General features: G+C 46.6%; 1 protein-coding gene across 4 annotated transcripts in view; it reads right to left on the reverse strand.

Annotated features, from left to right (window-relative positions):
- ANKS3 (ankyrin repeat and sterile alpha motif domain containing 3) overlaps positions 1-25,281 on the reverse strand; it is a 590,125-nt gene that overhangs the window by 396,201 nt on the left and 168,643 nt on the right. For all 4 annotated transcript variants that reach the window (XM_069646876.1, XM_069646875.1, XM_069646877.1 and 1 more), the window contains 2 exons: positions 19,632-19,767; positions 11,757-11,915 (listed from right to left, as the gene is read on the reverse strand). In XM_069646876.1, the coding sequence (XP_069502977.1) occupies positions 11,757-11,915; positions 19,632-19,767 (295 nt within the window). The remainder of the gene's footprint in view (positions 1-11,756; positions 11,916-19,631; positions 19,768-25,281) is intronic.

Raw genomic sequence — 25,281 nt, forward strand, 5'->3', positions numbered from 1 at the left:
GCTCATCTGAAGAAAACCCCAACTTTCTCAACCAAGCAAATCTGCGAAACACTGTGCTAGCAGCCATGGATCTGCAGTATCCAAACCTGACTGAGGAATTCACCCATAGCCTCCTTACTATCCTTGATGATTGCCTTCCGGGATGTGTTCAGCTGCCATAGCCACACAGTCCCACAGGGTAAACGTAAATCTAGACCATGTGAAAGTCACATTAGTGGATTTCAAAGCCATACTACCCGCAGTGAAAACCTTTCGTGCCCAGGCATCCACTGTCATCCCTGTCGGGAGGGAGGGATGGATGGGTAAGCTGAATGTCTGGTAGACGTAGACGCGTGAACCACCAAGCTTTCAGGTGTGGGATGCTAATGTAATATATTCTGTGTCGCTGCTGGAATGTCTGTACTTCCTTGCAAAGTTTATTTACTGCAGCCGCAGTTTCCGGGTTCTCCCAGTTTCAAAAGACTCTTTTCTGTACTGCCATGTGGAAAGGTGAACTTCTTTCTGGGGACCCTTGTTCAAGATGTCAATCATATCATCTTGCTCAAAAGATGGACTCCATCCCATAAGTTCACTAACCTTCCCCATAAGTTTTCTGTCTGATGAGTCAGCACGCTCAGAGGGGTCAGGCCTGCCAAACTAATTCTGGCAAGCTATCCAAATCACTGGCTGACTGGATATTATCATATAAATCTCTTAGCCTGGACTCGTCAGATACAAGTTCCTATGGAACATTGGGGGTGCCAAACTGTAGACCAAAAGGTGGTGTATTGTCATCAGAGGGTTGATCTTCCTCCTATATAGCTGACAGACTTAAAATAGTCTTGTAAACCTCGTCTTGGACTGTTAGCGGCTTTGACAATGTCGAGGTAGCCGAAGACGGCGTAGAAATGTGTTTCGATTTAGTCAGCGTTGACTTCTATTTCGGTGTCGACGGCTTCAATGCCGACGGGGGTCGGCCAAGACCTCGAAGTTTGACGCCTTGGCCTTCTTCGACGGAACCATAGCTGCCTTGGTTCTCGACTCGAAGCTCTGGACGATTTTTCATCAGATCGAGAACTTTCTCGGTTTGATGACGGCTTTAAGCTTGGCTTCGAAGATTTATTCTTAGACTTCCCCTAGCCCTTATGCGGAGTGACTGGGGCATGTCTCTTGCTTTTCATGCGAGGGTGTCGAGGCCGCATTCTCGAAGAGTTGCATCATTTGACTACCAAAATGCGTCCCACTTGCAGGGGAATCGGAATTTTGTAAGACACCCGATTACCTCAGACAAGGAATCACTGGAGGTCGAAGGTGACCTATGACGTGCCTTCTTAGGGGAAGATGACGAAGAGTGGTACGACCGACTCATCGATTGGGACCTTTTAGATTTTTTGTATCGGGAAAAATCCCTGGACTCAGTCTTTTTCTCCCTCTTCGAAGGAGACTTCAACGCTAACCTCACCACCGTCAGTTTACCTCTACTCTCCCCGAGAGCCTTCTCGGTCATCGCCTGAAAGGAGCCACAGTCGGCAGTACGGTGCCCAGAGGCCAGACACCACAGACACACGTGGTCGGGGTCGGTGATCGACATTTTCGACCTGCAGTCCTGGCCAATTTTGAAACCAGACTTGGTCGTCGAAGAAGACATTTTCTAACGAAAATCTTTCACTGGAGGGAGCCGTAATTCACTTGAAGCATTAGCTCGGAAAAACAGAAGTGAAGGCAAGTAGTAAGCCTACTTGTACTGAGTAGGACGACCGTCGAACTGAGGCCCTCGAGGGACATCGACTCGACACTGCATACAGTGCCCTCTGTCGAAAATAAAATCCAAATAAAAGCTGGACAGATATTTATCATAAAATGGGAGGACACAATCCATTCGAAGTGTAAAATGAATCTTAACCTGTGGCATTGCTCTGGGCAACCCTCCAGACCACTGTTCTTCACCAGTCAAGCCATTACAGAAGGGGTAAGACCATATGCAAATCAGGCTTGGCTCCACCCCAAAAGAGGCAGTCTAGCCCGAACTGCTTGGTCACATCCCTTCTGCACAAGACCACAAGCATCTCCAGAAATGTTTAGGCCAAATGTAATTGTTTACCAGGCTGAAAAACTATGGTCTGGAGGGATGCCCAGAGCTTTGCCAGTGGGATGGTATGCCCAGACATGTTGTCCCGAGCCTGCTGGGTCTACAGACCCACTGATGCCTAATGAGGCCGAAAATATCTGGGGAGGTTTGTGCATTAGGTACGTTTTTCTAAAGTGCTACTGCTGTGGGACTTCTCTTGGTATTAGGGACCCAAAAACATAGCCCTGTACTACACAAGTCGGTAGAGTGGCTGAGCAGCCAGCCTGATTTTAGGAGGGAGTTCTGTGAGCTGTAGAGCAGTACAATGAAATCAGTGCACACAGGTATCCAAGGAAACGCTCACTTAAAGTTAAATTAAAATATATGGATTTACATCCACACAAGGCACATAAGTAAATCTAAAATGCAGCAACTACAAATAAGATTCAATGTGAAATGGAATCAATATAAGAAACAATAATGCAGGTGAGTAACTTTTTCTATGCTTTACATATCCAGCACACAGAGCGAGTAATATGTAATTAATAATTGTATTAGTAAAGATATATATATATATATATATCCTTTGCAAAACAGATGGGAGGGAAAGTTTCAAAGTTAGGCAGAACACAACCAGCAACTGCAAACAACAAATACACTCTCCCCATGGGGTATAGGCAGTCTGTTTCCTAGCAATAAAAGTGTTCACAATTAAAAGCTATGGTCGGAACCAGCATTGCCAAAGCCAATAGGATCAGAAGATGGACCTTTGGGAAACCAGGACTGCCAAAGTCAAATGGACAGTTCCAGTTCTGACAAAGATCCTCAGATGAAAAGTTAGTTAACCAGCCAGTGGTTCTGGAAGAAACACAGGAGCTCAAGGGGAGCCTACTTGATAGTGCACAAGCTGCAAGTCCTGCACAAAAGGATTTCAAGTCAACTCTCAATTGAAGAAAATAGCACTTTCCAAGCCAGGAAGCACCGAAAATGACACAAGGTAATTACAACACAAGACCCACAGTACCTTGAAAGTGAATAAGAAATTGTAGACTGGTTCCTTCTAGGTGCAACGTTGCAGACAGATTCCTGCTCCTTGGTCATGGTGGCGAAAGCGGGGACCTGCGGCGGGCTTCTGCGGCAGCACTAGGGAGAAGGAAGCAATAGATTCAGCTCAAGCCAGCAGCCCTTTGTGGTTTTGGCAACTTTCCTTTGGCGCCAAGAATAAAAGAATATTGCTGGTCAGATTTTCTTTGATTACTCGGTACTCAACTCTGGTGAGGGGGCTTTTGTTGAAGTCCTCTCTCTGGAGGTCCACACAGATGCCTGCAAAGTTTCAGCCAGATTCAATCTTCAGAAGACGATGCACTCGATAATGGTTCAGGTACCCCGGTTACTGGGATTCTGCAGCTTAGGAAAGTCACAGCAATTCGGGGGACGGCCCAAAATGACGGTCTTGAGGCTAGTTTGTCCCACCAGCCTAAGGGAGGAAGTCGTCCTTGGCGGGTCTTCCCCCGATGTGAAAACGGCGTTGGCACAGCTGCAAGACTTTACTGGTGCTTTTGCGGTCCAGGAAGGTGCTGCTGGAGTCTCTGCTCGTCTTCTGCTTCAGATTCCTTGTTCCAGTGGTCGGCTGTCTGTAGTCCAAAAATCCTTGCCTTTTATGCTGGATGCCAGCCATTTACACACTTGGAGCGGTCAAATCACCAGGGGGTTGGCTGTTCTCCAGGGCAGCCAGCCGCCCAGTTAGAACTGGTTTCAGCCAGGCATACCTACAGACAAGGGACAGTGGAGTTTCGGGCTCCTCCCTCACTTCTCGCCTTCCCAGACACACTGGAGCTTGGGCGGGCATCGGGGCTAAAGCCTGCCAAAGGCAAAACTCACAAAGGACTCAAATCTATTCTAAAGGATAGAAGAAAAGCCCAGAAGGAACTGAATCGACAAATGGCATAGCAGAGGCAGAGGCCATTTTGGGAAAATGGTCACCCATGGGTGCTGTACTGCAGCTGAGAAATCAGCCTGCCAGTAACACTGCACAAAAGGTAGTAAAAAGTAACCACTGCCACCAGCCATTTAAGTTAGTCAGTTGTAACGAAAAGTTACATGAGGAGTGGAGAAGGAGTTATTACATAACCACCCCAGCACCCCACATAAGGTGGTGTGTGCTGGGCCCACAAAAGAAAAAGTAAGTAAGATCAAAGTTATCTTACTAGTCTTTGGAAACGTAGTTCTCACAATAAATGTATTTAAACATAAGAAGTCCAAGTGACTTTTCAGTGATACTGCACATATGGTGCTGGGCATCAAAGCAAAAAGTGAATGCCTGTATTAAACATATGGAGTTTACCAGACACCATAAAACTGAAAAAATAAAAATCCCAGTCAGAGAAAAAGAATGAGTGAGTGGCAATAAGTTCCACTCACTCAGGAGATTAAAATAAAAAATAAAAAGTCCAGAGTTCAGCAAAAGTGCTCGGGGTCTCTCGTTAAAGGGAATTGGTACAGAAACTGAAAATTCTCCCCAACATTGTGGTCTTGTGCCGAAGGGCTGTGATCTAGCAGTTGCGGGTTGGACTGCCCCTTTCAGGGAGGGGCCAAGTCTAATTTGCATATGGTCTTTCTCCTACTGTAAGGGTTTAGCATGCTGAACAACAATGGTCTGCAGTGTTGCCCAGAACTGTGCCAGTGGTTATGATCGATTCAAAACCTTCCAGCCATCACCTTCGGTTTTGCATTAAACAATGGCGAACTTGGCTTTTGACCCTAGGTATGTCCAATCTCCTATGAACACTAAGGAGAGACAAGTGAACCAGCCCACTGGTGAAGCATCCCTGGAACAGCCAATCAAGGAGGAGGCCGAGCAGGCCCTGTGGAGCCCAACTGCACCTAGAGCAGCAAAGTCGGTGTGAGGCGAAAAGCATCACTTGAGGTAGTAAGGTACGCAGTAGCTCAACTGTAGAGGGAGGCGGGAAAAAGATAAAGGGCAGATGCATTCCACAGAGCCTGTGAGCAAGGAGGGGAAGCGCCCCACACCCAGAGTATGCCGAGAGTGAGGAAGCCACAGAGTGGGGAGAGCCTGGCAACACCCCAGAGTGGCAAGGGAGAAGTGAACATCCCAAAGTGGGGCAGGAGTCTGAATGAACCCCAGAGTGGGGAGGATGAACGACCAAGAATCCCAGAGTGGGGAGAGACCAAGACGTGGACATCTGAACAACCTTCCACCCCACTAAGAACGGTCTTTCTTAAACAATGGGCAAAGGCCTTTACTAAAAAGGGACAGGGTTGGGGTCAGAAGCCAGCAACCATCCCTTCGAGAGTTCCACAAAATCATTCTTTGTTTTGTGTGTGGTTTTTTTTTGTAAGATAGGGAAAGTGGTTAGGTTAGAGTCAGATTCTGGATAGAGAACTGTTCTGTACTTTTAGACATCCTGACGAGCATCCTTTTGACTTCCTTTTGTCAAAAAATAGAATTTGTGCTTGGAGATTTAGGGAAAGATTAGAGTTGACAGGTCAGCATTAGGATGCAGATGACTAGCCATTGTTTCAAGGGTTTCATTTCTAACACAAGGACTAAAAATAAGGGGCAAGTCAAAGTTCTACTTCATGGTCCAGAGCTCACTGAACCCAATGCGGGTAGAGGAAACATTTCCAGGGACAGGTTAAGTACCCCTAGAGTCACTTAACAAGAATATCAGAGCAGGTAGAACGTTCCATAGGAATCAATTGGATCAAGTCAGTGGACCATCTGCTTTAATGGAGCCAAGTCTGTTCTATCCAACAGGTGTGGATTCCATGGCAAATGAACCCAGGGATAACCAGAGGAGATCCCAATCAAGAGATACAGTGGCGGAGGATGAACCAGAAGCCCCAGAGGACGACGCAGCAGAGCTTGATGACCCCTAATGAGTCAATGGGAAATGCTGTGAGACTCACCTCCAAAGAATCTAGACCAATGATTTAACAGACCCCCTCACCCGCCTGAAGGTGAATATCTTTTATAATCACCCACCCCAGGACCAAGAGGCAAGTACTCAATGGTATGTAGTCTTTAGAACGAATGAAAAAACGACAGTGTTTGATATTTTAATTAAATGCATTATCCAACACTTTCCCAAAAGTACTCAACATCGGTAATGTTGATGAAGACGGCTCCAACAGAGCAAAACAACTTGGGTAAGTACAGGCTTCTTTCTCAGGTGCGGAGTACAAGATCCGGTGCCAAGGGGCTTTGACTCTAAGCAAACAACCATCATGACTCAGAAAAGAAGCAAACAGCCTTTCCAGGACATTGACTTCAAGACTGGAGTAAAAAATCCAGTGAGGACGACTCAGGGAAGACTGAGGATTCGGACACCCCAAGCATTAGATCAATCAGGGTGTTGGCATCTCGGCACTCTAGGCAATAGCAGCAACCCACAGCCAAGCGAACGATGATGCCAGTAAATGGTGGGATGCAACAGTAAACAGCCCAGAAAATGGTTCCGGAATGGAAAGCCGGATACAGCAGATGTGGGGTGGCAGCAGGAGCCTTCAGGAAACCCAAACTGGACGTCTAGAGGCATGAAACTGAAACCGGAATATGTCCAAACCACTGTACCCAGCAAGTACGGACAGGTAATGGCAAAAACCTTTAATCAGCTGGAAAAAAACCTTCAGCAAACCAGCTTACCCAAGTGGCAGAACAAAGCAGTAAGAGAGGGAAGCAGCGTTCTGGCAGGTCCTTAAGTAGGTGGGGTTCCTCTGGCCCGCAGTAAAGGCATTTCCAAAGCTGGCATTTATCGCATTTCAAGTTGAACATTGGGGTAGTCTTCCTGCTGGTGCTCCTGGGACTCGAACCAACCTCTATTTCTTTACTGGGTCTACTCTGGTACTCCCCAAGGTAGTTTACCACTGAATTAGCACCTGTGGGGTAACAGATACTGAAATTTTCCCCATACATCGTGGCAGGCCGATTATGCAACTTTACCTTGAATGTCTCCTAAAGTGACTTTGGGGGGAATGTACCTTTTCTGTACTCCTCTGAAGTTCAGAGAGTCGATCTGTAGCATGTACCTTGGATTTTAAAAGTATTTTTAAAGCCATGCTCGCTATTAGTAAAGATACCCGGCCATGCAGTTCTGATGACGGAGTTCGGAAAAGCAAGTGACTGATTACCGGAAACAAGTTTGGTCTTTAACAGAGGGTCCAATACTACTAGAGGTGGGCGTACAGCATCAGGCCCAGTGTCATCCACAGCCAATTGGAAGGCAGTCAGTCTCTTCGATTAGTCCCTATGTGAAACAGCATAACCGTTGATCCAATGCAAGTGCTAAGGTGTCCCTGGCGTATAAAGAATTTCGGTTGACCTTTGACACTGCAGTTAGTCATTAACAAGTAAGTTAATTATACAAGAATGCTCCAAGAGACTTTCTGGACCTAAATAACTGCAGCAAAACAACCTTTTTAAGTTTAATGATGGTGTAAAGTATTTTTCATATTCCCTCGCTGTGGCCATTTTTATATTCAAGCAAAAATTATGAAATCCTATATGCTGGTACCACCCCTTGTTCTCTAAAACGTTGGCCTTGATTGCACAAGCACAACTATCACCAAGTTAGGTAAGGGAAGGAAAGCTTAAGGATTGCCTCTGTGCCCAAGTATAGGAATGTACCAGCATACAATAAACAGGGCGTAGGATATTCATGACGGATGTTAGGTAAGATTTTCTTATCAATGATAAATCTTCCTGACCTGTGTCAACCCCAGAACATTTTGCTTTGACGGGTATAACTATTTTACCTTGTCCCTAGGTGAAGGGGAATCTTGTTCCCCTCTCACCTATTCTTCTACTCTTTTTATGGGTGACCATTTTATGTCTCCATAGTGTACAGTTGAAGTTATAGTTTCCCACAACTTTTGGGCTTAGGCTGGTTTGCCTCTTTGGGCTCTCCTGTTAATTTATCTTTGATGTACTTGGGTGAACTACAGTTTCCAAGTAGTAAGAGATTTTCATACCCCTTTACATTTTAAATAGTGAGTCAGCACATCCCACCTTATAGGGGGTGCTGGGGGATGCAATGTATCCTCTTTCTTACTTACCTGGTAACATTTTGTTACAATTGGGAGTTTTACCTTTACGAATTTTAGTCTATTACTTGCAGGCCTTTAATTCAGCCACCTTTTTTCTGAAATGGTGGACTCCTTTTTACACCATTTCTTGTTTGCTTGCTGTTTGAGATTTTCCCCAACCATTCTAGGCGAGAACGACCTCAGTGGCCATTTTGTCTTCAGCGGGAATACTTTCGATTCCCTGCCCAGGCTCCAGAGTGTCTGGAAAGGCAGAAATCGAGGGAGGAGTCCAAAACTATGCAGCCCTTTGTCTTCCTTTCCTGAAAGGAAACAACTCACAGTGGGGGCTGGCTATCCATACTGGACAGCCAACTGCCCTGTGCTTTAAAATGCAGGGAGAGAATGCAGAAGTTGTGCTGTAGTTCCTGATAAATACTCAGAACCTGGAAACTGCAGACAAGTCAACCACTGGAGCTGAAACCGAAACAATAGATAAAGAAACAACGGGCGTGGCGATTTCCAACGACCAGAGAGCCTGCTGTGTAACTGGAGTCTGCTGTAACCCTGCCTTCGAATCGACCTGGGCAACCCGAAAACGATGACCACGACCCAGGGCCTGGCGAGATCCACTAGACTCCAGAAGACCGGCATTTTGAGCCATCCAACCTCGTGCTGCGACCTTGTGGGATGCAATACCCCAATACCCTGGGACCTCGAGCCATTGTGTGGTGCATGGTCTTCCGAATCGAGCTAAAGCTTTGGTGGCATCTTGCTGGAACTCTAGAGATACGATTTGAGCTCTAGAAGTCCCCTCATCGGAGTGCTGGACCTTGCAACAATGAGAATCCGACCAGCGATATTCAGTCTTCGTCTGGCTCCTGAAAAAGGGCACCAAAACCACTGTGAGTAAACACTTGCCTGGAGCCTTCTCAGTTGATCCCTGCTGCAAAATCCCTTCCAAAGTCCTGTCTTCCGTCTTCATGACAAAGGAATCCATTGACTGTGTTTTTGGCTGCAGATACTAAAATCTTCCTGCTACAACTCTTCTTCAGTACTGTGTTGGCTGGAGTATTTAATTACCTTAAGCCTGTGTGATTTCTGTAAAGCTTTGGGGTGTTTTCTGTGTTTGGGAGTCCTGTCATCCAGTTCACCCAGACCCACTGCTGGAATCCTCCTAGGGTGTCTTCTCTGAAGTCCCTGGATCCTCAACTAACTTTAAAGTTGAGTACCTACTTGTTTGAACAGTCTTCAGTCTTCCACTGGAACTCTGACTTTCGCTTGCAACAGAACCCTATATCGCCCTGCCTACAGCTGGCACCTAGACCACTAGGGTTCCTCTTCTGCCTCTGAGTGAACTCATGCAATAGAAAAGGGAAGGACTGGATAAGTAAAGGACCCGGTCTTGAAAAGTACTTACTTGTGAAAAAGTTCATCGGTAACTAACTCAGAGCGAGAAGTTACAAAAGTGCTCACTTACCTTGAATGTGTGTTGTGCCATTCTGAAAAGTATATATAAGGCTCATTTACTCACCTGTGAATTGGATGTGCCTCTTTCCCAAAAGTAATGCTGTTGGCTTCACTAACTATTTCTTTCAGAGAATAGGTGTATACGTTTCTCAACTGGGTCTTGCTTCCCCTTACTTGCTGTATAGCCCGATTACAATACGTCTGCCTTGGGTTTGACCTACCTACAATAACATTAAGTCATTCATAAATTGGGTTTTGCTTTCCCTGGTTGTAAAAGTAGATATATCTTGCATTATAATGTTGGCCTAAGCACATACACATTGAACCGCACCATCGCGGTTTCCGAAAAAACACCATCTAGGCTGCTTTGCTCTCATTTCCAAGTTTTCATTCTAAACGCGGTGAAAGCTCACAAAGTCACCGCTTCGGAAGCTTCCCTAAAACATACCCCCATACAGGAATGCTAAAATCACTGAGCAACAGAGAACCTTTAAGCACTGGCACCAACATAGCTAATCTGTAAATTTGGTGACCTTCTGTCTTCCTGGACTGTCATGTTTTCTGCAGCTAATTGTGAACGTGCAATCCAGACAATTAAAGCGAAGCACGATTTACAGCATATTCCGCTTTCTAAGATGATCAAACTGCCGAGTAAACATACAAACTGACCTTTTAGCCTAGCACAAACAAAGTAGCGTGGGAAATGTTACCTTGTACTGAAGAACACAATATCCTCCTACACTCGTCTGCTTCGCTTCCCAGATGTAGGATGACAGAGTGGTCGAGCACCTGTTGCTATGGTAAATTGCCACGTTCATAGCTATGTAGATCACAAGTCATTATCACGTGATGAGCTAGCCCAAATCTGTCATGGTATTGTAAAGATGTATAAAACACCTGTATGCCCACATGTTTTTTGCTCACTTTTCCTATGCTTGTATGCCGTGCATTTGTAAAAGTCAGTCCACACTAGAGTGTGAATAAACTGGTGTTTATACCTTTGTTCCTCGTGACTGGTGCGTCTTCATTGTTTTACAGTAGCCTCCTATTTTCGGAATAACATGGTCTGTTTTATACAGGTGCTAAAACAGTCTTAGGTTGATACCTACCTTTAAGTTGCTGGTAGCTCCTTTGCAAAGTATATAGGTTTTACTTACCTTGGGTTAGCTATGTGCATCCTGAAATAAGTTGAAGAGCTCTTGCTAATCTTAGATTGTGTTCCACTGAGCTGAAAAGCAACTGTAGTTGTACATTACACCGGAAAGGTCTTACTCACCTAGAAGAATTGTTTTATCCTTAAAGTAGTTATAGGTATATACTGTTCCTTGAATCTGTGTTTCACTATTCAGAAAAGTATCCTGCTAACAGGGTTGGTTGATTATGTGATTTCTTTGCTGAGCGTCACTGCATAACTGACAGGGTCAACTACCTATATATTACAGAGAGTAACTACCATTGCATTACAGAAAGTAATCTAAAAGTAACTAATGGTTTTTACTCCCCATGAATGGGTGTCCCCTATATTAAACGTGTATACTAAGGTCTCAGTTACCGAGAAATGCAGTTAGTGTTCTGAACAAGGTCTATGCTTTGTCTGTGTACTTTAAAGCATAGTGTGTTTCGTAATGTGTTTATATGATCTGTGAAAGTACAGATTTACCCCAAGATGCACCTTGGTCTACTTGTATTTAAATACACCCTTTATTTTTATAATACATAGCGTTTCAGAGTTTCTTTGGACCATATGTGTACTACAATTTCGTTGTACCGATTCTACAGTCTTCTCTCCCTCCTAAAATAAGCCTGGCTGCTCTGTCTACGCTACCATATGCTCAGGTGGTACAGTCTTATACCAAGAGTGGAGTCTTGTACTGTCTCAGTTGAATGGTTTTACTAAGCCCTTCCTTGGACTTCAGAAAAACTGTACTAACAAACCACCTGAACACACTACACTCCTTCGAAACAGAGTCTCTTTGCCAGTTGCGTGCAAAGTGTGTAAATGAACCACTACTTCTCACTCCACCCCATTGTACAAGAGTACAATTGGCCAAGTCACGGGAACTATAGTTAGTGACATTTAACTATAACATTTTAAATTTGTCGAAACTTAAATTTAGCTGACGTATAGTCATTTTCCAATGCATATAAAAACACAGTTTAAGGAATATTTTGATTGGTGACAACCCATACAGCTTACCAGTGTGTGGTGGGCTCTTCACTCTGGTTCCAACTGCTGTTATCTTGGCCAGTGCTTGAGGGCCCTCATGAATGCTAGGACCCTTGGCCTTTCGGGCAGGTCTTTGTCTTCTTGGGGCTGAGCTGGATTCATCAGAGGAGCTCAAGTCTTCATATCTCCCTGTAGGCAAACAGGAATAAAAATATGTAAATCCAGAACAAGTTACTTACCAACTGTAACGTTCTTTCGACTGGACGTTCCTCCCACGTATTCCTCATCTTATGATAGTCGTATCTCGCCAGCTTCGCCGCTTCAGAAAAAATGTTCGGCAGAGGGTGCTTTGCACAAGGTTGTGGCGTTGACGTCCCTCAAGGGGCTCCGTACCGTGTCGACATCACCATCAGTATAAGTAGCTTGTGCCGCGCCCGTTGGCTTCAGTTCTGTTTTTCCAAGGAAATATTCAAGAACACCCAGGCGTGCCTCATGACTGAAAAACTCTTTGAGAGAGAAGTGTAAATAATGCAAACGATACTGCGGGGAAGGATGGGAGGGGCGATGAGGAATACGCGGGAGGAACTTCCAGTCGAAAGAACGTTAGTTGGGCAGGAACTTGTTTTTCGAATGGATTGTGTCCTCCTACATATTCCTCATCTTATGGTAGACTCCCATAGCAGTGGTAATTTTGGAGGTGGGAGTACTAATTATTTTTCTCATGGACGGAATGCAGTACCGCCTTACCAAATAATCCCTCATTGGAAGAAGCATCTAAGCATTAATGCTTGATGAAGGTATGCATTGATGCCCATTTTGCGGCTGAACTAATATCCGCTACAGGGACTCCCCTCTTCAGAGTCGCGGAACTAGCCATACCCCTTAGGGGAATGGGCTTGAAGCCCATCCGGCGGGTCCTTTCCACCAATCTGTAGCACTCAACTACAGCCAAAATGATCCAGCGGGATATAGTCTGTTTTGTCACTGCTAATCCCAATTTATGGCCAGTATAACCCACAAAGAGTTGGTCATCCCGACGCAATTTCGACATTCTGGATATATAAAAACTAAGAGCCCTTTTTGGGTCCAGTGTATGACACCTCTGCTCTTCTTTGCCCAAATGAGGAGAAGGGTAGAACGTTGGTAGTATGATTTTTTTGTGACAAGTGAAAGTCAGACTACTTTTGGTAAGAAAGAAGGTTTAACCTTAGGTACCACTTTGTCTTTGTGAAAAGTAGTGCACGGAGGTTTGCCTGCAACTCACTAACCCTGCGTGCTGATGTTAAGGCCAAAAGGAGGACAGTTTTTAATGTTAGAAGCCTCAAGGGACAGGAATGCTGAGGCTCAAAAAGGTATACAAGTTAGAAACTTAAGTACAAGATTTAAATCCCAAGTCGGGACATGAAACGGGACTGGAGGGTATACATTAGTGAGCCCTTTCAGGAATTGAATGAGTAATGGAATTTTGAAGTAGAAAACCTCTTCCGAGCAGCGCTTGAAAATGGACAGCGCAGCCAGATATCCTTTAATTGTTCCAATCTGGAGCCCCAGATTGGCTAGATGTAATAGAAAAGAGCACCATTGGGGTGCCACATTAAAAAGGGTCCACATCCTTATGCCTGCACCAGTTACTGAATTTATTCCAACGACACTGGTACAGGGATTTAGTTGCTGGCCTTCTGGTCGAAAGCAAAATCTTCATTGCGTCATCCGGAAGATCCCAATCCTTGTATCTCAACCTCTCAGAAATCATGCATGAAGTTTGAGTGTCTTGACCTCTGGATGGAGAACCAGACCTTCCTCTTGCGAGAGAAGATCCTCTCTTTGTGGAAGACGTATTGGAGGGCAGATGGACATGTGCAGAAGGTCCGGGTACCACATCCTCCCAGCCCAATCCGGGGCAATTAGGATCATGGTTCTCCTGAACTTTCTCAACCTCCCGATTACGTGAAGAATCACGGGGACTGGCGAAACGCGTCCAGAAGTGGAAACTCCCAGTCCACCACAAACTCATTTCCTAGTGCTCCTCTCGGAGGAAATTCCTTTGAGTAGTACTGCTCGCACTTCCGCTTGACCCTGGTCACGAACAGATCCACTTGAGGGGTTCCCCAAAGGATGAAGATCTCTTGAAGGACTTCCTGAGCTAGTTCCCACTCGTGGACACTGCTCTGCCTGCTCAGAGCATCTGCCGCCGTGTTTTGCTCTCCGGCTAGGTGAACTGCCGACAGATTCCTTCACATATTGCCCAGAATCAGAGCTGCATTTCCTCTCTGCACAGTGGTAGTGACCCTACTCCTCTCTTGTTTGAGGTAGTACATGGCCACCGTGTTATCTGTCATTATCAAGACATTCTTTCCATGTACAGATGGCAGGAAGGCCTTCAGCGCTAGTCTGACTGCCCTCCGCTCCAACAGGTTGATGTGTAGTTGAGGCGTCCGTCACTACAGTCATCTCCGGCCATGGTTGCCAAAATGATTCTCCGTTGTGCATGTTGTCTTTACAAGCCCACCACAGAAGGTTCTGAGCAACACTGCCTGGAACTTGCAGAAGATCCGACATATTGCCCGAGAATTTGGACCACTGAGTCCTGAGAGCCCATTGAAGGGATCTCATCCTCAATCAGTACTCTGGCACCAGAAAGATGCAGTATGCCATGAGACCGAGCAACCTCAGAAAATCAAAGGCCGTCAGATGTTGGGCATTTTGGAACTTTGTTACCATCTGCAGAATGTGGAGAGCTCTCACCTCGGGAGGCAGGGCTTTGCCTGAGAAGTATCCAGGACTGCTTCGATAAACTGGAGCCTTTGGAATGGTATCATGTGGAACTTCTTGTAATTGAGGGAGAAGCCCAGTCTGTGAAGGGAGTGACAGGTGATTGACAGATGATCTTGAGTTTGTTCGGGAAAACGCGCTTTGATCAACCAATCGTTCTGGTAGGGGTAGACGAGAATCCCCCCTCCTGAGACTCGCTGCCACAACTGCCATCAGTTTGGTGAAAACACTTGGGGCGGGGGTCAGCCCGAATGGCAGAACTCGAAACTGATAGTGAGAACCGCCAACCGCGAATCTCAGGTACTTTCTGTGCTTGAAATGGATTGCCACATGATAGGAAGCATCCTGAAGGTCCAATGATACCAACCAGTCTTGGAGTTGGAGAGCCTGAAGGATCTGAGAAAGGGTTACCATCTTCAACTTGTCCTTCCTGAGGACTTGTTCAAATTTCTTAAGTCCAAGATGGGTCTCAAACCTCCGTCCTTCTTTGGAATGAGAAAGTAAAGGGAGTACCAACCCTTGTTCCTCTCCGCTACAGGTACATGTTCTATTGCACCTTTCTAGCAGGGTTATTATTTCCTGCAGAAGGAGCGGATCTGGAACCTTGGTAGAATTAGCTCCCGGTGGATGGCCCCAAGGTCTTTTTATGAAGGGAAGGCAGTAACCTTGAGCTACTGTCTCCAGTGCCCAAGCATCTGAAGTAATGCCCCGCCATTCTTTCAGATGCTGTGAGATTCTGCCTCCCATGGAGTCTTGTGTGATAAGGCCTCAGAGTGACTTGGAGGCGGCTGCAGGAGCGGCTGAGGGCAAACATGCCATTCTTGAGGCTGGTTTCGCACCTCTTCCTTGTCCACCACGAAGGACATTTCTTTTACCTCTTTGTATGGCCCGTCCTCTTCCTCTACCAAAAGAGGTAGTATCGAACAGAACAACCTCTCCAGGAAGATGAGCCAAAATAAGGTTTCTGAGGCTGTCGCATAGAGGCGCTAAGAGATTTAGCCGCCGCCTTTGAGGTCTGCAGTTTTTCTAAGCTTTCATCAGCTTTACTGCCAAACAGCCTCAAGCCATCAAAAGGCATGCGGAGTAGCCTGGCCTGCACATCAGCTGCAAACCCAGACTTCCTCAACTACGCAAATCTGCGTAGAACTGTGCTTGCAGCCATGGATCTGCCGATACTATCAGCAGTATCCAGTCCAGATTGGAGACATTCCCCCATTGCCTCCTTGCCATCTTTTATAATATTCAGGAAGCCTTCCCTTTCCTCGCCTTCCAGAATATGATCAGCCGCTCCCGTGATGCAGTCCCACAGGGTATGGGTGAACCTGGCCAGGGTACAGGTGACATTTGCTGATTTGAGAGCCATGCTACCTTTAGGGGCGCAAGCATCCACTTTCTTATCCTCAATCTGGGGGGGATAGATGGATAGGCTGTTTGTCTTGAAGTTGCTGCCTGAATCAACAGACTCTCAGGCGTGGGATGCCTCTTAATAATCCGGGTGACAACTAGAAGCTCTGCATTTCTTAGGAAAATTACAGTTAACCGCAGAAGCAATCTCAGGAGCCTCCGAGTTTTTTTCCACTGACCTCTGAAGCGCCCTATGGAAAGGGAGAACTAGGTTCTTCTGGGGGTCCTGGTCCAGGATATCAGTCATATCATCCTGATCAAATGTGGGTGAGGATCTACCCCCAACCCATGTATGCAACGACCCTATTCATCAAACTCCTGTACCCTGAATCTGCATGTTCTGCCGAGTCAGGTCTTGTAAATTCTAGCTCTGGTGACGTATCAATGCCACTAGCAGAGTGAAGGGTGTCACACAGGTCTCTGCCACTAGCAGAGTGAAGGGTGTCACACAGGTGTCTCATTTTCGATTTTGGATCGATTAACTCCTCTAGCACCTCTGGTAGCAAACTGTTCCCCAAAAGGAGAAACTTCTTCCTCTGAGGCACCCTCCTCTTAAAAAATAGAGGACATGGACTTAAAGTCTGATTTAGGTAAGGCTCCTTTCCTGTTTGCCTCGAGGGAGTCGAAGGAGTCGAAGGCGGTGATGACTTATTCAAAGGTGTTGTCAAAACCTCCTTCGGCTTCGGTGTTGAAGCCGTCTGCGCCGATGGGGTCGACAAAGTCATCGAGAGCTACAAAACTAATTTTTCATTGTCAGTGTCGGGGAATCACTCTATTCTCGAGGAACCTTTGACGATTTGACGTCGGGTCAAGATTCGAACTTCACCCTTACTACTGGTTCAGCCCACAGTAGTTTAGGACTCTTTCGTCGTCCAAGGAGCAACCGGGTTCTGGCTCTTTCGAGGTTTCTGTCATGATGCCTACCTCCAAGGAGCCAGGTCCGACCCAGCAACCCCAGAGGCAGGCATCATTCCCCCCAGGGAAGTTCCAGCGGGCCCAAGCTGGGTCCCTTTGGACGCAGTCCTGGCGCCTTAGGCGCCAGGCTCATGTTGGACCCCAGTCCTGGCGCCTTAGGCGCCAGGCTCATAAAGCTGGACATGTGTTCAAGTGTTTTTATGTGCACTTACCTGATGCAGACCATGCTGCTACATCCAGGCCCTCTTGAGGCCTGAATGGGACTACTTTACCTGTGGGACTACTTTCCACCCGGGTGTGGTCGGGGAAGGATACATACCTGATCGGTGGAAGGATACATACCTGGAACTTTTTCCAAAGCTATTTAAACCCCACCCGAACAGCCACACGTGCTTCGCGTTGTTCTGCACCTAGCAGCTGGACGCTCACCGTGTCAGCTCCTGCTTCTGGACTTCAGCCACGCCTGTCAGCATCCTGGGACACCTGCAAAGGGTGATAAGAAGAGAATTGGAGAGGAAGAAGGCCTTACCTGCTAAACCTGCATCACGGAGACATCTCACCGACGATCCTGAAAAGGAAGACATCATTTTTAAAAGCATTTCGCTCCGATCGCTGCAGCGCTGCATTTCACTCACCTTTCTTGGGCACCTCCATCTTCAGCAGCGATCATCCGGATTCGCAGCCACTTCCCAGAGCCTAGAGAGAAAAAGACAAGAACACAAGGTGAGAGAAGGAAGGGAATAGGAAAAGCTCAGTTTCCTTCTAAGACTTACCTGTTGGGTCATTCCCATTTCATTTCGGGTCTTGCTGCTTCCAGGCATTTTCCGGACCCCGGCCCCTATGGGGAAAAAAGACAGACATTAGATGAGCGAATGCAAAAACATTACCTGAGCGCTCATCTAGGACTTACCAGATCTTTACTGGAACTGCACTTTTCACTTCGGGTCGGCGCCATATCTCCGGCATTCCGAACCCCAGCCCCTATGGGGAAAAGACATCAACATTAGCGCTTTGTTGCAAGAAGTCTCCAAAGGAATCTTCTTTCATCACCTGAAAAAGACAATGAACATTATTATTTAAAGCTTGAACTTTTGAACTTGCAACAGAATTTTTACAGCGCCTTACCAGTATAATCAAGTTTACCTGAACTCCCATCCAACCTCAATCCAGTGAAGTAACTGGGTTCAACGCGCCCCTGCGTCAGAAGCAGGATGGAGAGCTCGTCCTTTCAGACCTTAAGGTGAGACTTCACGGGGGATCGTGGAAGGGTATCGAGGAGGGTTGGAAGGAAGTGGGAGGCTCAAGCATTATTCCGCCAGATTGTAATACTCCCTTTTCACGTACAGGAGGATATTCCTGCGAGCCAGATTAGCCAGAGTAGAGGGGTCCGTCCTATCCATCTTCAGAGCCCTGCGCTTCACCATTGAAGAGGCATCAGCACTCGAAACCAGGCCAGCGCCCCCGTGGGAATCAGGTGAGCGTGACAGTTTCTTTGAGAGGGTCGAGGCCGCATTTTCAAAGACCTTCATCATCTGCTTTCTAAATTCATCCTATTTCCTTGGGGAATCCTACTTAGTTGGACATCTTACCAATTCGGTAGATGTGTCAAAGGAAGAGGAGGGAGATCTGTGTCTCCTCTTCATCTTCTTCTTTGAAGAAGAAGGTCTTGATCTACTACGTGATTGAGACCTCTTCAAATGTTTACACAATCCAAATCCTTCGATTCGCCCGACTTTCTTTGTTTTTTTGACGAGGCCTTCGAAGAGGCCTTGGAAGCTTCCCGCCCCACCACCAGTTTACCTTTTCACTCACAAAGAGCTTTCTCCATCATCGACTGACAGGAGACCCAGTCGCTGGTCCGAACCCAGGCACCAAAGACAAACGCGCAGAGGGTCAGTGATCGACATTTTAGATCCACAGTCGACGCATTTTTTTAACCCTGTCTTGGGAGTAGAAGGGTTAGGAGAAATGTTCTCCAAGAAAATTCGAAGCACGCCGTTAACTTGAGAGCGAAGCAATCGGAAAAACAGAACTGAAGCCAATGGGCGCGGCACGAGCTACTTATACTGATGTCGACGCGGTACGGAGCCCGTCGAGGAACAATCGACATCACAACCTCGTGCACATCGCCCTGTGCCGCAAATTTGTTTTCCATAGCAGGCAAGATACAAATACCATAAGATGAGGAATACGTGGGAGGACACAATCCATTTGAAATGTAATGTTGACCACCACCACCACCGCCAGGATTATTAGTCTCTTCAGTAATCTATGACACAGGACTGGTAGTCTCACTCCTCCATAGCAGGATGACTAATTAGGACCCATCTTCAGTGACTTTTCACTGAAGCCTGCTTAATATAATCCCATGCTTTTAAGAGACCAAATTCTGAAATGGGTAGGGCAGTACTGCCTAAGCAGTGTTCTAATGTTTTAAGCAATACTAGCCAAACAAAGGCTTGTGGAACACCCTTAAACCTTCTTTTCCCCTCTGTTTAGCTCACTCATGTTGATTACTAAACTCATATTTATACTATAGTGATTGTACTTGCTAATCGAGTGTTGAATTTAATTCATTCTTATGTTTTAAAATGGTTTATTTTTGCACTTACTTGTGTAGACCACTTATTTCAACAGCCTTTGCTTTCCATTAAGAGTACTTCACACCAAGCATATCCCCTCCTGAGTCAAAAACTAGCCACTCAGCCACCACATCATTAAGAGTGGAAATTATATCTCAAGCCTTCCCACCAAATGTTAATAAAGAAGAATACACCCAGGGTTGCCCTACTTCTTTATGCATAAAGTAAATACCTGAATCCATGCGGAGGGCCTTAGGCACAGAGGCCCGGTGCTGGTCTATCAGCCCCACAATCTTCTTATGTCCATATTTGATGGCTAGAGTTCGAGCCGTGTCTCCTGATCGGTCTGTCTCGCTCACCTTCACACCCTGGAAGAAAACCGCAAAATATATGAATGCTGTTATTTTATCAGCAAATGGTTAAGGCAGTTGATAACAAAAGAAGCAAAAGCACCAGTTAGTTCACATATCAATTTTCGGGTCTCTATTGGCCAACTGTACTTTCTGGTGCCTGGACTAATAATTGGCATCAGCTAGACTTTTTCCCCAAAGCCCCCTTAAAATGTGCATATACATTTTGATGGGTTGTAGTAAGTAGTTTACATCGCTACCCGGGCAGCAGTAGAGTAATGCTTCTTTTGCCTGTGTGAATTTTCTCAGCCAGAAGGTTTGTCTGTGGTATAAGCTCGTGGCAGCTATTTTTATATTTTTGGCTATACCATGAGGGAATCGATGTTATCACTGCACTGCCCATAATGTTGACAATTAAATTGCTGACACCCATTATGCCTAAAGTGATGTCGCAGGATCCTTTTTTCTTTTCTTTATTGTCCCCCAGCTCCCATCTAATATAGGTTGGGGACACTTCCGCAACTCCTGATCCCCACTACACAGACAAAAGGGAGCAGGGGACACCCCCCACACCCGCTCCCATTAGTCAGAGTAGTGTGGGTGAAGGGGGGGGCGGAATTTCATTACCGCGCAAAGGCTTAGTAATTAAATAGTCGCAATTTTGGGGCCGACATTGTGGTACTGTTCCCCATGAGGGGGCTTTTTACTGTGTTGGAAACCACATGCTCACTGAAGAGGACCATCATGGCTATCAATTTGTTTTTAACTCCTGGGACCTGGTTATTTTCTTCTTATCTTGGTGTTGGACTAGAATTCAATTTGTGGGGGCTCTGCTGTGCCATTTATGGGACCCCTAAACGTTGTCCCCCTCTCCTGCTTTGTTTTTTAGAAGTCAGACTTACCTGATTTTCCCGATAATTGCAGCTCTGCCTATACACTTTGTCCCATTATTTACTCTGGGGAACTTTTGAACCACTTGGTTCTGTAAAGGGACATGCAAGAACTTAGAACATTTTCCTGGGTCTGCTTTGGGTCCCTGGAGTGTTAGGTCAAGAGATTAGAATTTTAGCCAGTACTGGACACACAGATATAGTTGCATCTTGTTTTGAAGTTATATTTGTTGCATACTATGTATTGTTGCCTAATTCTGCAGCAGCAAAGAGTGTGAACAAGGTTGCATCAGATAGAGGTGGCAGCTGTGCGACAGGCATGGTATCAAGAGAGGACACAGACCACAGATGTAACAATTTTGAAAACCTTCATTAAAAATGTCAAGATGGGTGTAATGCCCAACTTAACCTATAGCTACGGTGGGTATTGCCTTACCTAAAACAACTAAGGAACGTCGATGTCTAAAAGTCCAAAACAAAGGTCTGTCTGTGTCAAAACCTATGCTTGCCCTCACATTTAATACTTCAATGTGGTGTAGGGATATGCTAACTCAAAATAGTGTTAAGTTAAAGTTTGGAGCAGCCTCTATCTTCCGTTCCGAAGTTCAAAACACAGTCCCAAAAGGACAACATTCTCAAGAGGCTAGGGCGCACCTTCCCAAAAGCTTCAAGCATTAAGTCACAAACACTGTATTGCAACAGAGCTCACGGCTGTTCTCCAAGCAGTACGTTCTGTTGCACAAAACAAAATTCCAAAGGGGTCTAAGTATCTTCCGCAAGCTTTAAACCATAGTTCACAATGCAATAGATTAAAGGAGCTTTGGGGTTCCATTCCACAAGCTTCAAACCCTACGTTACAATGCAATTGTTCAAAAGGAGCTCAGGGGCTCCCTTCCCCAAGGGGCAGCACGACCCACCCATTACAGGTCACACAACCAGTGATCCCTACCCCACCCTCTGCCACCTTTAAGTCCTTCAAGCTCACAAGCTCACTCATAAAAGTCAATTTTATAAAAGTCTCAGGCTTTTACGTGGTTTTAAATACACCCTTGCCTTTCTATCAAAGCCTTTACTCTGTTGCTTTATTGTGGGTTGGCTTGTTAACAATTCTATCCATTCAGTATTTTGCTCCCACTTAGTTGGCTCCCCTCGGCTGTAGATTCACTCTGTCAGCGTTCAGGCTTGCTTCGGCGCCAGCCTTGCAGGCGATGGGGTCCTCCACCGTAGGCCTAGGAACGGCCTCTGTAGGCTTCTTGAGTCGTGGATCTGGAAGACTGATGGTAGGGTGAGGAGAAACATTTTGAAGTGCTGCTGGAGGGTGGCCAGGGAACAGGCTGTCTCAGTCCCTGATGCCCTGTAGGGACTCGTCGACGACCTTCCCTAAAAGGTTCTCTGTCGAAAAGGCATGTCCAGTACCTTTGTTTGGACCTCCTGGCAGAAATGTGTGACCTTCATCCAGCCTTGGAAATGAAGGCAGGCACCGTTCCCCATCTGCCGGAACCCTGTGTCGGCAAAGTCCAGCGCCACTGTGATGGCGTGATCAGACGCTACTTCCCCTTTCCGGAAGAGAGCGATTGCCTCCATCTTCTTGTCGTCATGAAGGAACTCCAAGAATCAGACCCAGCTTGTACCACAGCTCCCTGTCGTAACTGGCTAGGATCGCCAGTGCATTTGGCAGCCTTGATGGTGGTTGCTGCAGTGTAATGATGGTGGTTGCTGCAGTGTAAATCACCTTCCTTTCCATGGTGTCCATGTTCTTCCCCTCGCTGTCAGGAGGGACTGAAGACTACGAGGAAAGATTAGCCAATTTCCTCCCGGCCGCTGAAACCACCTAATCCGGCGATGGTGAAGACGTTGGGCACTTGGTTGCAAATTCCGGTACTTCTTCTCCGGCCTATCGTGTTTGGCCGGTGCCGTGCAAGCGTTCAAGAGGGCCAGGCTCTCCTCCCACTTGTCATCCATCAGGGGTACCACCATGATAGTCTTCTTCTTGGCCATGTGCCTCTGGTACAAGAAACCCTTCTTCCTGGCTTCTTTGGGTACAAGCTGGAATAGCTTGGAGGCTCTGGCGATCATGGAATGGAACTACCCCACCTCATCCTGCGGGGACACCCTAGGCTGTGGAGACCTGCCGCCCGCTGCAACGATATAGTCGCCGTAGCCTTATCCGTCCCCGTATCTGCTGGAGGAGGGGGCCCAACGCAGATGTGGAGGCTGAAATGGGGGTGTCGAATGACGCTTCCTCTTCTTCACTGGCGGCTGATGAGGCATGAGGGACCATTGAAACCAGGCCCTGTGGCATCCTCTTCTGGATCTCTGACACCAAGGTGTGGAGGGTCGACAGGATGTCCAGACATATCCCTCGGCTGAACTGGCATGATCGGAACACTAAGCCCTGCGCCATTGTCGCCATCATCCTCCTGTTCCACGGCCTCGCAGACCGGGTGTAAGGACTCCAGGTCCTCATCGTGCATGGATGAAACGTCTGTGCTTTGGGCCACAGCCTGGGGCTGATCCGGGGCCTCCTTGCCCCCGCCCCCCCTTTTTCCACCCCAAGGGTGCGGAACCGGGTTCTGAGACTGTGTCCCCTTCTCCGGCGTGCCAGCAGACTTTGCCAAAGTCACTGCCGTGGTTTCGCACCTCAGCGGTAGCGATACCTTCTGCGTTGCGGAAGCTACCTTCACTGGGTCAGCCCCCTTAACCTTTGTGAGAGCAGCCGCCACCAACTATATTGTCGACGAAGTCATATCGTGTGCCGATTAGGCCTTCTTGGGCAGTTCAGCCTTTCTCCTCCGCCCGCGGCTTCTCCCGCAGTTTAGCCGGGTTGGACGATTTCCTTTGAGGAGGAGCTCGTTTGCCGACTGGCAATGGAGGCGGAGGTTGATGTCGATCGCGCCCTGTCCAAAGTGGGACCCGATTCTGCAGAGACCCCTGGATTTACGGTTCTTGGGCCCCCATGGATGAGGCGCCCTCAAAGGACTTAGAAGACCGCTCCTCGAACCGGCCGGTCCTGGGTGACACATGACTTTGCTCTGGGCACAATGCAGAGGCCTTGGCGTTCAGCCACGCCGCCAGTCTACCATGCCTATCCGTCGTCTTCTTGGAGAAACAGAGGCATATCTCACATTCTCCTTCCTTGTGGTCTGGATGCAGGCAGTAGAGGTATTGAAGGTGCCAGTCTCCAACAAATCCATTCCGTAGCCCACACTTGAAGAGGGATCTTCCTTCCTTCGCCTTAGTCATGGTCTTCTGGAAACTTTGACGATCTTCGCCCTTGAGAGGCGCTGAAAATCACCGACAACAGATCCCTGTTGTCGGCAGATGGAGAAGAGAGCACACTGGCTCTTTCGGAAAACAAAAATAGAACCTTTTTCCATCAAAAACACGAGAGCAGAGCAAACTCGAGAACTCCCAACACTGAAGCGTGCAGTAGAAATTTGAAGACGGCTGCCAGGGGAGGGGCTTAGGGAGAGAACTGTCATTGGATGGGGCAGTATGACCTAGAGGACATTGATTTGTTTATAGGAGAAATACAGTATGTAAATGAAAGTGAAACTTTTCTTTTACCGAGGATTCCCAGCCTGAGGACAGGGAATATTAATGAACATGTGAATCCATGCCAGACCCCCATGCTGGAGAAAAAAAAAATACTTGCCAATCACGAGACATACATGGTGGGCTTGTTACTAATAGCAAGAGCAGTGTGCGTTTACAGGCTTTGCACTGGCGATTATGGATTTGGTGAATTTTGCACGCTATGGCAAATGGTGTGGTGTGCATGAGTTAGACTGTCAGAGGCATGGGGTACCCGATCAAGAGACGGAATATTATGGCATGTGGAACGGCATAGAGTGGGAATCATGTTTTTACAATAGATATTGTACTACTTACTCCCCCACAAACTTGTGGGGTTATACATAAGCATCTCATGCCCATTGAAATTCAATTGGACCCCTTTGAAATGCAATGGTTTTCGGTAGACTTCTTCTGATCTACACTTCTGGACCAAACCCGATGACCCGGCATTTCCATGCCTATTTATTGGATGTATGTCATAGGTTTCCTAGGGTGCCAATCCTTTGGGCAGAGGATTTCAATAGGATACTGAACACCAACAGTGACCGCACTAAGGGAAAGCAGAGACCTCAGGAGTTGTGCAGGTGCTTGTAAAAAAGGCGTGGCTGAGCTTTGCCTGATTGATACATGGAGGTCTCAACATCTGGCCACTGAGTGGTCTCTTTTTTTTCTCAAAAATGTATTTATACATTTAAAACTTTACAGAAGCAATAGAACATAATACAATATCTCAAATGCACAAGGTGATACTTATTCATCCATAATTTCCTAAATAAATATTTAAGTAACAGAGGGGAACTGAATACAGGGAGTAAGGTGACCGAAGGTAAAGGAAAGAAATAAAATGAAAAAACAAAGCAAAATAAGAACCCTATAACACGATCAAATATTTTAAGCGTAGAGATCATTAAATGCACCCCACATCCTCTCATATTTATCAAGCTGATCTTTTGCTTTAAAGGATATTTTATCCCTCTTGGACAAAAGGGACAAACTCTGCAGCCAGTCATCAATGTTAGGAGTCACTTTTCGAAAATTTCTAAATCTGCTTCCTGGCTAGCAAAAG

The sequence above is a fragment of the Ambystoma mexicanum genome, chromosome 2q (genome assembly GCF_040938575.1).
Source record: "Ambystoma mexicanum isolate Mex_15411 chromosome 2q, UKY_AmexF1_1, whole genome shotgun sequence".
Taxonomy (NCBI): domain Eukaryota; kingdom Metazoa; phylum Chordata; class Amphibia; order Caudata; family Ambystomatidae; genus Ambystoma; species Ambystoma mexicanum.